The sequence below is a fragment of the Nelusetta ayraudi genome, unplaced genomic scaffold (genome assembly GCF_046127955.1).
Source record: "Nelusetta ayraudi isolate G7.1 ecotype Tasmania unplaced genomic scaffold, CSIRO-AGI_Nayr_v1 ptg000048l, whole genome shotgun sequence".
NCBI lineage: Eukaryota > Metazoa > Chordata > Actinopteri > Tetraodontiformes > Monacanthidae > Nelusetta > Nelusetta ayraudi.
Window position 1 is genome coordinate 9,463,219 of NW_027466098.1, and position 14,589 is coordinate 9,477,807.

At 44.7% G+C, this 14,589-nt stretch overlaps 1 protein-coding gene across 1 annotated transcript in view; it reads left to right on the top strand.

Moving 5' to 3' along the window:
* The window catches only part of map3k10 (mitogen-activated protein kinase kinase kinase 10), a 33,982-nt gene extending 25,887 nt beyond the window's left edge, over nt 1-8,095 (top strand). The window contains 8 exon segments of the mRNA XM_076036175.1: nt 531-706; nt 1,834-2,080; nt 2,688-2,810; nt 2,927-3,065; nt 3,207-3,319; nt 3,420-3,712; nt 4,299-4,833; nt 5,891-8,095. Coding sequence (XP_075892290.1) covers nt 531-706; nt 1,834-2,080; nt 2,688-2,810; nt 2,927-3,065; nt 3,207-3,319; nt 3,420-3,712; nt 4,299-4,833; nt 5,891-6,291 — 2,027 coding nt within the window. The 3' untranslated portion in view covers nt 6,292-8,095.
* The last annotated feature ends 6,494 nt before the right edge of the window (nt 8,096-14,589 follow it).

Sequence of the window (14,589 nt, forward strand, 5' to 3'; positions counted from 1 at the left end):
AGCCCACCATCTACTTTTGTGGCTTTGCTTAAAAATGAGATGCAATATGTATGACTTCTTGTTTTATTCATTAGAGAGTAAACTTAAGAATTCATTGTTTTTTGTTTTTGTTTTTTTAAATGGCTTTGGCTAAGAAAAAATATTTAAAATATTTATTTCGCCACATTTGGACGACTTTAAAATATGTTCAAAACAAATAATGTTACTGTTGAAAATGTATTGTTGGGAATGTGTGAATACAAACTGGTGTTTACTGGGCAATAAGAGATGTTAAACTTAAGCTAATGAAGTGAAACACATATTTTGGAAATGTGAGTTTTATCAAATGAAAGTGGTTTATTTTCCAGAGATGCATAAAAACACAATATGCTATTCATTTTTGAAGTTAAACTACATCCAAAACTGTATTATTCGCACAGATGCTGAATCCCCCTGTTCTCTTCTGTAATGAAACAATGTGCAGAATGAAGCTACTTCTATGTGAACATTATTAGTTTGTGACCATACCCTTTTGTCTGTTGCCTCCTCAGAGTGCTGGAGCCCAAACCCCCACAGCAGACCTTCGTTCACTAGCATCCTGCGGCGGCTGCTGGCCATCGAGCAGTCGGCCATGTTTCAGATGCCTCTGGAGTCTTTCCACTCGCTACAGGAGGACTGGAGACTGGAGATCCAGCAGATGTTTGATGAGCTGAGGGCCAAAGAGAAGGTGAAAAAAACCATTCAATGTATTTGCTAGTCTTACAATTTATGTTTGTTTTTAACTTCTTCTTCTTCTTCTTCTTCTTCTTCTTCTTCTTCTTCTTCTTCTTCTTCTTCTTCTTTTTTTTTTTTGTCTTGAAGTCTTGTTCAATATCTCGCTTGCATGTGGTGTTTTTACTGCCTCAATGACCTCCGGGGCATCAGGGTTAGGCAATGGTTTTGACCCTGCTGTCAATATATGCATAAACCATTGGCTGTACAGTGACTACATACTGTGTTACTTGACGTCTGAATTTATTTGTCTTTATTAGTAAATAACAAATAACAAGTTATTTCAGTGACAAAAGTGTCAGTGACTGACACATGCATGGTGTACATATTTACCAATACAACCACAGAAAACTCATTTATCCTCTCACCGTTTCATCCTATTGAAAATACACAGCAATCGGCTACTTTCCTGTGAGTCACACAGAAATTCCTTTACTTTATCGTAAAGGAAAACTCGGTTAATAACAACAAAAAAAGAGAAACCTTTCGTCTTGCGTCTTTTACGTAATCTTACGCTGCTAACTGTATTCTTAACAGTTAGCAACGGCGAACATAGCCATGCAGTCAACCGCGAAACCCTTTCATTTATTTTGGGATATACGTTAGAGGAGAAAGCCACCTGTGTGGGTGTTAACCTTCGTTGTTTGAGGAGAAAAGTTCAGTTCAAGTTTAGCTTGTCGGCACTATTTATTCTGCAGTTTCTGCCTCGCTGGGTTTTTTATTATTTTACGTTTCCAACTGTTTTTAACCAGCTCAACGTGCCCATCTGCTGGTCGTTTGGGGGTATCGCAACAATACGCAACAAGTACTGTAATAATGTATAAATTGACATTTCAGACACAAATTACCAAGAAAAAAATATGGAGTGTCTTTTGTATTTTCAACGTTGTACACCTAACTCCCCATGTATGAACTGTGTTCATTTAATTCCGTAGCATAATTGGAACACTATACATTTTTCCATACCAGAAACACCTCATCAACAAATCTGAAAGAGGTGTTAAGAACCAAAGTGCTAATCAACTCTCGACTCTTCCCCTACCTTTTTTTCTTCCCACATCATCAACCCTATCGTCTTTACAGGAGCTGAGATCTTGGGAGGAAGCTTTGGCTCGGGCCGCCGAGGAGCAGAGGGAGCAGGAGGAGCAGCTGAGGAGGCGAGAGCAGGAGCTGGCCGAGAGGGAGATCGACATTGTGGAGCGAGAGCTGAACATCATCATCCATCAGGTGTACCAGGAGAAACCCAGTGTGAAAAAGAGGAAAGGCCACTTCAAGAAGAGCAGACTGCTGAAGCTGGGCCGGGACAGCAACTGCATCAGTCTGCCCTCTGGTGGGTACTGGGGTGGAACTGCGGGACTTCTTTTTAAACCGATGAGTCAGGTGCCCCCAAACTGGCAGAGCTCCCAGTTTGGTGCACCCGTTTCCCGTAACATAGCATTTTGTCTTTTACTGGAAATTTAGGGCGCAGGAAGTGCAGTGTTGACAGTGTTGAAGCTGCCAAAGAACCTCGTGAAATAGCCTTGACCTCGGTATTTGGAAAGGGTGGCATGTTATTCAATATGGGGTCACTGACCTTAAATGTTGTACGTAATACACATAAAAAGAGAATTCTATTTGTTTGGTCTCCAAAACACATTGCAGCTGCTCACAATACAACCATTCTATAATGTAAATGGTATATGACATAAATAATAATAATAAAAAAAAAAGTACTTCACACATTTAAATACCCACAGCCAGACCCTTATGTGACAGTTATAGTATGGAGTGGATCCATAGAAAAACAGCATCCGTTCCGTGCTATACCATTCCGTACTACACGTGTACACTTTCAATCTTAGCCTAAACCTCCTTTTTATTTTTCTGATTACTTGCAGTTACGTGCAACCAGGATCATTAATCATTGAATGAACTTTATTTTCCTCTCCCACCTGAAGGCTTTCAGCATAAGATCACAGTCCAGGCTTCTCCCAGCGTGGACAAGAGGAAGACTCAGGGGAGCGAGAGCACCACCCCGCCTGCCAGCCCAGGTGTCATCCCCCGACTGAGAGCAATAAGATGTAAGTCAAGTGTAATTTCATCCAGAGGATGACAAACGGCAAGAGTTCCTCCCCTTTGGGGGAAGTGTGCTCTGTGTGCTTGGTTTGAAATCTTAATTTTGCGGCTGCCCCTTCAGTGACGCCCATCGACGGCTCCAAGACGTGGGGCCGCACCGCAGTGTGCAAGAAGGAAGACCTGTCGGCCAGCAAGAAGAAAGGGCGCACCTGGGGTCCGAGCTCCACCCACCAGAAGGAAAGAGTCGGCGGGGAGGAAAAGTATGTGGACAAGTTTGTTACTTTAAAGAGATTTTAAAAGAAATTTGGGGGTGGGAAGGGATGAACGCCGTCTTTACGTGTCGCCATACTTTTTACTCCTTTCTGCCCTGAAACAATCCTGTTTGCCTTTTACGTACACAGGCTGAAATCACTCGGTGAGGGATGCAAAGTCTGGTCGTCCAGTGCACCCAATCTTGGCAAGTCCCCCAAACATGCGCCTATGACCGCTGGCTTCTCCAGCCTTAATGAAATGGGTGAGTCTCCCCTCTTCTTCCAAGTCCTGTCAGCATATTAAAAAAACTTAAACCAGCGATGAGAACAAACCTCAACCGACCTCCTTGCTGTGTTCGACAGAGGAGTGCTGTGACTTGGAGGAGTCGCCGGGTTCCCTGCAGCCCTCGGAGACCAGCAGTAACGGGGCGGCCGAGGACTCTGGGTCGTTGTGGGGCAGCTTGGGACCCAACACTGTGTCAGTCGGCGGCGGCTCCTGCCAGGGACCAGGGAGCCTGGGCTCTGCAGTGAGCTACCAGGACTCCATCCGGCGCTGCAGCCAGAGGAAGAAGAGCGACGTGCTGCTGCTGGGCTGCGCGTCTCTGCTGGCGTCGGTCGCCCTCGGCCAGGACCTGCTGCAGCTGGGAAAACTCCAGGTGAGGGGAGGTCATTCAGACTGTTACTAGTATGTTTTTGGTGTAGGAAGGTGTGGGCAGATCCTCTTTAGAAATTCTCCTTTTTGGAATGTATAAATTATTGAGAGATTTATTGAACACCAATGGATGATTTGAAAAGTTCATTGTGCAATGCTCCTTTTATTTTCTATCATCAAATGTCTTGTCTTGTCTGTCAATTTGTTTGTATGGCTCATATTTCATGTCAAAACTTACTGACAGACCTTAATTCAATTCAATTTAACCAATTTCAATTCAATACATTTTATTCACATATCTGATAAGATAAGACACAAATATATAAACATTTCATTTTACATGTGAAATGGGCACCCTATGAAACTAAAAGTTTTTGAGCGGGGCCCAGCCTTATTCTTTCTTTTCACTCCTTCATATTTATCCATCTTTCCCATTGCATTTTGTTCAGTTTTGTAAAAAGAAAAAAACATTGTGAGTGGCAAAGATTTGACTGTTTAATGTCTAAAAGCAAACACAATTAAAAATGTAAAAAAAAAAAGAAGAGAAAAAGGAACGAAAATACTCCTTTTTGTTGGTCTGATATCTGCAGGTTCTCCAGGACGAGCAGGACCTTCGAGAAGAGCAGCGTAAAAAGAAGGAGGGCCTCTTCCAGCGCGCGGGACGTTTTCGTCGCAGCACCTCCCCGCCGAGTCGAAACCTTTCCCTCTCCCTGTCCCGGCACCACGACTCCATCCTCCCCTGCATGGACCCGTCTCCCTCCGTCACGCTCCTCTCCCTGTCCTCCCTCTCCGACTGCAACTCCACCAAGTCCCTCCTCCCCTCCGACCCGGACGACTTCCCCCAGACTCCGCTGACGGGGGTCAAGACGCCGGCGGCCCCTCCGGCTCCGGCCCTCAACCCGCTGTTGGACCTGCGAGCCGAGAGCTTCAAGAAGGAGCCCAATCAATCGCTCACGCCCACGCACGTGTCGGTAGCCATGGCCACGAACCGAGGGCACAGGCGGACCCCCTCGGACGGCGCCATACGACCACGAGCTCAGACTCTGGGACACCACAGGACGCCGTCAGATGGAAGCATGCCCATGCCCCCCCCACCAGGGCAACTACACAAAACTAGCAACAAAGGTAAGGAACATAAGGCAGGTGGACTTGTGGCACTCTGTAAGGTCTTACTACGGGTGACTGTTCGGATGTGTACAAAAGGCTGTAATAGATGTTGATATGTTTAAACTGTATAGGTAGAAAGTCAATTGTTTTGTGACGCATTATAATGATGTGTTTATTAATTTCAAGCCCTACTCTATATGATGAGGGCTTGATATTGATTATTATATTATGGCAATGACTTTAAAGTTCCCACAGAGATTAAGACATCGTGTTGAAAACAACCCCTTTTGATATTGAACATTTTCTGGTTCCCCCTTGTTATAGTCCAGAATCTATTGGTTGGTGGGGGAGACCGAACTGATGACTGAGAGTGGGACTTACTCAAGAGTCCATGAATTAAGGAATGAAAAGAACAACTGTTTAGGTTTAGGCTGTTAATAAATGAACCTGAGCTAAAAAAATACCTCTTTAGAACGTAGATAAAAAGCTGGTCCTCTGTCTCCCTCTACTGGCAGTGAGGGTATAAACATCAATAAGATAATTCAAGCGTCCTCCTGCACAGACTGAAACAGCAGTAGATGTACAAACGTGGTCATTTGACAGACAGACAGACAGACAGACAGACAGATGGATAGATAGATAGATAGATAGATAGATAGATAGATAGATAGATAGATAGATAGATCCTTTAATAATGATTCTCTTACAGATTTGTTTTTATAATTTCGTAGTTCGATTCTTCAATCAAGGGAGGTAGATAAACTGTACATGGAAACCAACATATTGGAACTCAAAAATGTTGCTATTCACAATCACAAGTAAGGGATCGAAATTGCAACCAAGTGATGATGCTTCTTTTAGAAACAATGTGTTGTTGTTTTTTTCTACTAGTGTATCAATACTGGACAGTAATGTTTTTACTGTATTTTGATGCTCAATTCTCCTAATTTTCAAGTGTGGCATGATTATTTGTTCTGGGCAATGCTGCAGTGCAATGCTGCCGTATAACATTTTTCTTTGATTTTAGAAGAAAAACTTAGATCCTTCTTTTCTCTGCATCTCCCCCACCCCCCAGGAGGTCAGGATAGTCGGAACATTCCCCGCCTCCCCGACCCCTCCTCCATCTACCCTGTCCCACATCGACGCAAAGCCCCGGCGCCCCCGGTGCCCGACCCCGACGCTTACTGCCTCATCAGCCCCCTGGAGAGGCCCAAAACTCTGGAGTTCGCCCCCCGGCCGAGGCCCACCCCGGCCAGGGTCAGAGCCGACCCCTGGAAGCTGGGCTCCCTCTCCCGGACGCAGAGCTCGTCGCCGGGCAGCAGCTGCGAAAGCCCGCTGGGCTCGACGGACAGCAGCGTCACGTCGACGCGGCCCAACCTGATGGACATGGACGTGGAGGGTCAGAGTTCGGACCAGACGGTCCCTCTGTGTGGACAGCGAAAGGCCGCCACTCTGTGCGGACAACAGTACTCTTAGAGATGATGCAGCGAGTGGACGTTTGTGCTTTTTTAAAAAAATTTATTATTATTATTATTATTATTATTATTATTATTATCGCCCGATTCGGGGGATGCGGATGAAGAGCGTATGCTTAATGTCTGAGCCGAGCAAAGTGCACTCTCTGAAAGTTTGCCGACAACATGATGTCATGTTGGAGGCACTTACTAGAAGCCATTCCTTCATCTTCTGTGTCCTTTTTTCCGTATCCCGATAAGGTGTGAACCCTTTCCCTGGTAGTGCTGTCGAGGGTCCTTGAGGCCTTTTAAAAGCCTTGTAATGTGCTTTCCCACCTACTCCCCCCACCCCAACCCCTCCCTAACTCTTCAGAAGCCATCTCCACCTGCTTCTCAGCGGTAGAAATTCATTCCAGACTCATGACCTTCTAAAGCCATCGGAGAACTTAAAGCCACTCTGTAAGTCTGCGACCTGTTTTCGTTTTTTTTATTCCTCCGCCTTTGCTTTTCGCCTTCTCGGTGTTGCTCCTCGCTTGCCGCTTTCATCTCTCTCCAAAGACTCCTCAAACAAACAAACAAAAAATAAAGTTCACTCACATTCCACCTTGGCATTTAGACATTTCCTGGATGAAAGAAATGTGTCTTTGTTGTTTTTGTGAGTTTTTTTTTTTTTTTTTGCATGACATCGCTCTCGGAACACCTTCAGCGTCAGCTCTGCCTTCACCCTCACAACATGTCATCTCCCTGCACGCCGATCCTCTCCACCCCGTCCCTTCAAGACGGCCCTTCAGGAAAAAGCCTTTTGTCGTTGTGGTAGCAGAATGGTTACTCCTTTGCCTTGTACAGCATAAAATAACCCCAAAATGACAGCAGCCCTCCCAATCGCCCCAAAAAAAGAGTTTATTTTCTCAGTGCATCCCTTCCTGCGACCTGTTTTTTTTTGCACTGCTCTGGGCAGACCAGGTGCGTTTCTGTCCGCGTGGACGTGTAGGAATTACCGTGCATGCGTGGAAGATCAAAGTTCATTTTTCAGTGTGCTGGTGCTTTTTTCACTGCGTCGCGTATTTTTTTGCTTCGTGTGGATGAGCGGTCGGTCGGCTGTGCCGCGTGCAGCGTTATTTCCAAAGCATCGTTTTCAAAAGACACGTTGGCCGTCTCCCGACGTCTTCTCACTCTCAAACCAGTAGCACTCGGCGTGGAATCCTCGTTCCCGCCACTCGTACGGACACGGACTGAGGGAACAATGTTTTGGAGGCGTCCTATTCTCCTCTGAGCCGTTTGTACTGGACATTAGCGTACAGCCAAGTCATGGCTCAAGATTCAACTTTTACCTGTGGATCTTTTTGTTTGTTTGTTTGTTTGTTTGTTTGGTTGGTTTTTTTGCACAGTGGACGTTTCCTCTTGGCCGACAGATGTTCTTTACTTGACTGTGCAAGTGTCTTTACATTTTGAACGAGCGAATGTGTCTTTGTGGAAATATGTGTGCGTGCGTGTTGTTGTTTGTATGCGATGATACATAAACCCACTGCGGAGTGAGCCCAATCTCATTCTCCCCCGTGTGGTTAAGAACATTGAGTATTTATTAAATTTATTGTTATTACTGGAAAGACTTAGTTATTATTGTTACAATGCTCTTCCCGCGATATCTGTATATATTTGTTATTATAACAGTAAAAGAAACCCCCCTCCCTCCCCAAGGAACACCCTGGATTCTGCGTACTGAATCATTCATGTCGTCTCCAGTCTCATCCTGTGACACTCTTGGAGGTCCCTGAGGACATATTGTGAAATGTGATGAATGACAGACGAATAAAACAGCAAAAGATTTCCGGGTCATCCTTTTCTGCCATTAACTGCAACAGCGACTGATCACTCACTACATTAAGATATTTCTGTATCAAAATGAAGAATCCCTAATGTCGAACATTTTAATAATTTGTTTTTAAATGAACACAATTGAACACTTGGAATGCTGTTCAGTGCAATCACATCTTTGAGTGTTTGCATTAATGAAGTATGCAAGGGTGCATCTGACATTTTAAATTGGACATCTTGCTCACAACTCTTATTATTCTTATTTAATCATTTGGGCATCACTAAATTCAGGTGTAATATAATTATCTACATTGCTTTCCAATATTTGTGCATCCTCCTCAGAAAAGTCCTTCCTTTACTCTAAAACCCACTGATCCATCACTGCCCTTTGTGATGTCATACAGGGCACTGCAACCTGACTGATGCTACTGCCAGGATAGCGGAACAGTGCCTCATAAGTAACTTGTTTTTAAAGTAGAAACAAACCATCAGTTTTACCAGGAATCAGAAACCGAAAAGTGAAACGAGAATGAAGAGTCGAGGAAATTATTTACTGAAAAGTCCATCTGACAAAAGAAAGAGCAAAACTTGACAAATCATGTCTGAAATGCCTCTCCATAAAAAGGTTTTATTCAAAGGCTTCCTCCAGGGCGCAGTGGTGCAGTGTACAGTACAGCGCATGTTCTGACAATCAAACGAAAGGGGAAGAGTTTGGCTTTAACAGTCACACTGATTGGCACAATGAGAGACAGGTGAGCCAGTAAAAGGGCGGGGAGTTGCCCAAATCAGGACATGGGTGTGGCTCCTGTCACATGGCAAGAAGATTAAAAAAGAAAGAAAGAAAGAAAGAAAGAAAACACCTTTCCACACGACCGTCCATTTTATCTGGTAGGGGGAGACAATTGGCATTTCAAGGCAAAATCCTGACATGTTTGTCCTCTCGCCAGTCTTTTGATATTGATTTGTGAGGTGGCAACACACCCTGCACTACACTTATCAGGAAACGGAACATTGGACGTTCAAGCAATGATCTTTCACGCCTCAATATTTGTTGTGCAGCCATCATTTTCACTTGCCGAGCACGTCAAGTTTTGGCAGCGTGGAGTTTGAATGTGTCTCGAATCGTCCCCATGCGGAAGTCAAGTCAATCGTGCCCTCACTATTATATGAATAATCCCCTCTAAAGCACGACGACGTGTTGGTGCGTTTTAATGGTCGGAAACAAACAACATGTGGCCGCAGACAAAGGCAACTGCAGTAGCACAACGACGCCTCTAGGTGTCAACACTGCGGCCTATGATGTCATGTCAGTTTCGGGGTCTGCTGTTTTTCTTCCTCCAAGTGATGAATTCCTGCGGTGTCTGTGTCGACTGGCTGCGGGAACCAGGACGGCCGGAAGACGGAAGAGCGGCGGCTTTTCAGGATCTTGAACTTCAGGCTAAAGATCAAATGTGGAACAAACGCTTCATTTCACTCCTTTGTTTTTCTTGAACACACACACACACACACACACACACACACGCACACGCACCCCACTGTTGTGTCTATCAGTGTGACCGCCAATCAAACACCGGCGCAGACGCCAGCCAGTTACTTAGCAACCCCTCTTCACTTCATAGTGATGCTATTAAAAGCAACGGCAAAAAAAGAGAGGAGAAAAAAAAGATTTGGGGGAGGGGATGGGGGGGGGATAGATGATGGCCCAGGAGAGATAGATAGAGAAAGAAAGAGGTGTTAAAGAGCCAGACGAAAGGTTTTTACAGCTCGCTCACAAGCTGTTCTTTCCGCTGCCGCTTCCATCAGCCGTAACAACAGCGTTTCAGTCTGCCACATGTTTACCGTCCTCCAAGGCGCCGCTTCCTTGGTTTCCACGGCAATTTTTCACCTGTCTGTTTGTTTGTTTTTTCTCTGAGTCAGGGAGCTATTTCCAGTTTAAGAAAACCACCGTGGCCGGTGCCGCTTGTCTAGCGAGAAAATGAAAGAGGACAGGCAGACAGGGCTTGCTGAGGTCAGATCAAATTGTCTTGTTTTCACATTTCGCAAAGTCCTCGGTCTCTCTGAGGTTGAGTTAGAATGGGGATTTGTATTATACATATAAGGAAACCAGCTTTAAAAATTTGAATCTCAAAACTCGGGAAGAGGAATTTCAAGCTTACATTATACCATCTTTATTTTTCATCCTTAAACGAATATAAAACAAAAACCCTTCAATCCTGCTCAAACTGATGCTTTACAATTAGGGAGCAGTCATGGGCAGGTCTCAGAAGCCGTTATGAACACCTGAGTTACTTGTGCGGTCGTTATTCTGAGAGATGTTATGTCAGAAAGACCCAGCAGATATTCTTCAAAGATGTCACAGGTGTCTCTAAACCAGGTGTCACCAACCTTTTTGCACCTGAGAGCTTCCTCATGGGTACTGAGTTAAGTGAAGGGCAACCAGTTTGCAACACATCTCATGAAATAACACAATTTCCCAGTTAGCATTTAGTACGAATGACACTGATCAATGTGAAAACAACGCTCACGTTTACGAGTTCTCAATAATTATCAACAGTGACTTAACGAGATTGGATAAAATTGAATTTTAGAAGCAGCTCAAGGAGTTGTGCTATTTTTAGAACAGCATTGAAGGTACTTGTGTGGGCCTTGAGGGCTACCTGGTGCCCACGGGCACCACGTTGGCGACCCCTGCTGAAAACAGACAGACGAATGTGCCACAGGACAGAGATAATGGATGGACACAGCTGCAGGACATATTATGGCATTTAACAGGATCTAGAGTGTCTCCAATGCACAAACACGAGGGGGAAACAAACAAAACAAATGAGCTTACAGAAAGGCAAAATTAGGCACTAGACCAGGCGTAGGCAAACTTTTAGACTGGTGGGGCCAGTCATAAAGACATTTTATGACTTACTGACTATTAATATAATTTCTTCATGTTCCACAGGCCAGACTAAAACCCTTAATGGGCCTCATATGTAGTTTGCACATGCCTGTTCTGGACTAGAAAAAGACTTAAACTGACTAAATAACGTAAAAAAAAAAAAATGGTGGAGAAATTCACCTGTCCAGGAAGATTGGAAAGTGGGGCTGGGCCAATAACAAAGGTAAAACAAGAATATGACCAGCAGGTTTTAACATTTAATAGGACAATTAGGAGTTACATCACCAGAGTTGCTATTAAATGTTACAACCGCCACACATGCCACATACACGAGAACCGTCAAACAGGAGACGAGAAAAAAAAAATCGATGACGACTCCGTTTTTTCAAACTTTATTCATGAGCTTCGGTTACCAATCAATAGTGCATTCCTTTAGGCTAGCAGTCCAGCGAAACCAGCGACGGAGGCCGGGGATGCCCGGATGTCGAGTTGAGAAAAGGCCCCTTTGGGAACGAGGTGAGACAAAAAAAAAAAAAAGGGGAAATAAAGAAACAGCCTTGATGTACTCAGCCTCGTGTGCATTTCTGCCTTTTTTTTTACTCCGTCGTCACAGAAGCAAAGAGGACGGAGGAGGAGGAGGAGGAGCAGCACTCCTCTTCCTCAGAGTTCTCCTTCACTCCTGCCTTACTGGTCGCCCGGTGCAGAAGCAGACGAGTCGGGGAGGCGCGGGGGGTGGGGGGGGTCAATCGGACAGTGGATGGCGGCGGGTCGGGGGCACGGAGGGGGGGTTGCACACACTCTGAACCGGTTTCCGGGGCCCTCGATGTCGAGCGGGCCCCAACAGAAATAACAACAAATACAAGACACGGTCACAAAGCAGCTCCGCGCAGGAGCCACAGTAAAGTTCTCTTTTTCTCTTGCTTTTCTTTTCCGTTCATAAAGTAATTCAGTAAAGTAAAGCTTTTCACAACCATAAAACTTTTCATTTCTCTTATTTTTTTTGTACATCTGTATCATAATATTTCACAAAAACTACTCTGACATATTTTTTTTTTTTGACAAACATTGACCTCAAATGACATCGAAAGCAAAAGAGCAAAAAACGACACAGCCAGTAGTTTTCTTGTCTCTTTTTTGTTGTTGTTGTTGTTGTTGTTGTTGTTGTGCTTTTTGTTGTTTCCAGAGCTACGCAGCTACTGTCAAGATCCAGCAGCCTCTCTTTGCACAAGCGAACCGACCAGGCGGAAAACGTGCCTGTTCTGTGCGCGGCTATTAATCCCAGGACGGCTGCAGCGCACTTGGAGCTGGGATGATTTAGCACGGAGAGACAAAAACAAGACGGAGTCGCAGAGAGACGGCCACGAGAGGAGGAGACCGATCCCTGAGGGGCCCGTGGGTGAGTGGCGTCGGCCCGGGCGGCCATGGAGACCAAACTCGCGGGTGCTTTTCCACACTGTTGTTTGTTCATCTCTCTCCTCCGGGATACAGGAGGAGGAGCGGAAAAAGAGAGGCACATGAAGTAGTAGGGAAGGGTTATGAGTCTGAGGCTGCCAAGGTTGATTATATGGGGAAATTTGCACTATTTAACCCAATTCAGAAAATCAGAATGCACATTTTGGAAACCTGGCACTTCAGTCTAGACTGGACACTGCACACTTCTTATTTAGAATGGCACTGATGCTAAATAAAGAAAACATTTCAGTTCAGTTGATATTCAGTTATTGTCCACATGTCCATTTCTGGATTTTTCCTTTTAACTTTAACTGTTTAACTGTGATTGAACATCTAAATTTTCCAACAGGAAAAAATAACATTTTGTTACACTAAAAACAAAACAAAGCATTTTCCAAAGTACATTTTCCCAAAATGTCGAGCTTTCTCTTTATCATAGCATATTCGTATTCATTCTCTACCTACTGGATATAAGGACAGGTCGCTCAAAAGCAAGCACGCTTTAAAGAATTCAAATCAAGCTGCACCTGATGAAAGCAAGTCCTTGCAGGAGGGTTCAGCAACCTTGTGGCTGTTTCCCCTTTTGGGGGAAACAGTCATTTTTTTGGGGGTGGGCAACTGGATGCCTAAAGGTGAGGGATAATGAGTCGACTCCCGGCTCGATATCTCTCAGGTCAGTGAGCTGGAGCCACTGCTGCCTCTCCCTCCACTGGAGCCTCTCTGAATCATGCCGGTCCCCTCAAAGTGTGGCGGCGTCTCTCCAGACTCCTCCTGACAACACTCAGGTCCCCAAAAAACCCCTAATAAATTACTCAAAATGTAAACATCAAACGAAAAATAATAATTAAAAAAAAAAAAAAAAAAAAAAAACAGCGGCGGAATTACCTCACCGAAGAAGAAGATGAAGGAGAAGGTAAATTGTGTTAAATGTCTCGCACCTCGTCTTTCATCTTCTCTTCTGCTTTGATTACAAATCTGTTTGATAGATGAACAACAGTTGTGATCACGGTCTGTCACCAGCTTTGTTTTTTATTTATTTATTCGTTTGTTTTTTTTTTGTTTTTTTAAGGGCAGAACGGACCGGGATGGAGGTATGAGCGAACAGCGTGGCAGCATGCCGTGACAGAGAGCAATAGTGCAGATATAATCCCCAATTTCATACGTCTGTCGTAGCTCTCTGCAGTCGCGCGTCAACATGCGGGAAGGTGCGCTTGCACCCTGGATTGGGAGGAGGGGATGGGATGGGACGTGGGGTGGGGATTCAGGTCACGCTTTCACGAGTCATCGATCCAAACCTTCTGCAGATGTGAGCCTTTGGCAGCGTTTTCACTGGAGCGATGGAGTTGGCCGTGACAAATTAGCTTCGCGTCTTTTGACGAGCTAGCCATGGACACGCACGATACGCCGCGCGTCCTCACAACTGCTCTACGCGAAAGAGGATTAGGGGCACAAGAAGGGGAAAAAAAACATTACAGGAAGGAGATTTTTATTTAAGTTTTCATTTCATGTTTTAAATTGAAATTTCGTGAATAAAGTAGAAATTTCATGAATTAAGTCAACGCAAATAAAGTGGAAATTTTGTGAATAAAGTGGATGGTGGATTAACCCAGTTACCCACAGTTAAAAGTAACAGTACTCAGGAAACTGGCGAAAACGGAAGCACCCCACTAGACTCGACCGCAAAGCCTTTCCACTTTATTCTCCACCTTTTGACTTGCTTCAAATTGATATTGATTGCAAAATTTCGATTTTATTCACAATATTTCGTCTTTTGACATCAACTTTATTCTCGAATTGGAAACTTGAAAAATAAAAAATTCTATCTTAATTGTTTTCTCATCTTGTGGCCCTCATCCTTTTCCGTACCTCTACCTACTGGGCTCGGTACAGTTTTAAGACGCGGGCCAACTGATAGAGGACAGAATCTCAAATGGCACGCTCTAGTTGATGGGCATTAACGCTGAGTGCTCCGCTGCAGATGTGGGTGATTGTTTCCCCCCCACCCTGCGCTAGCTAGCGCCGCCCGGAGCCTCCTCTCTGTGCCATCGACGTCCGGGAAGCTTCAGCATTACCGACAAGAGGTTTGACCTCCATTTAGAATTAGTTTTATATATAAAGTTCCTCACTGGGAAACTTTTCAAAGTGGATCTCCATGCTTGATGGAGC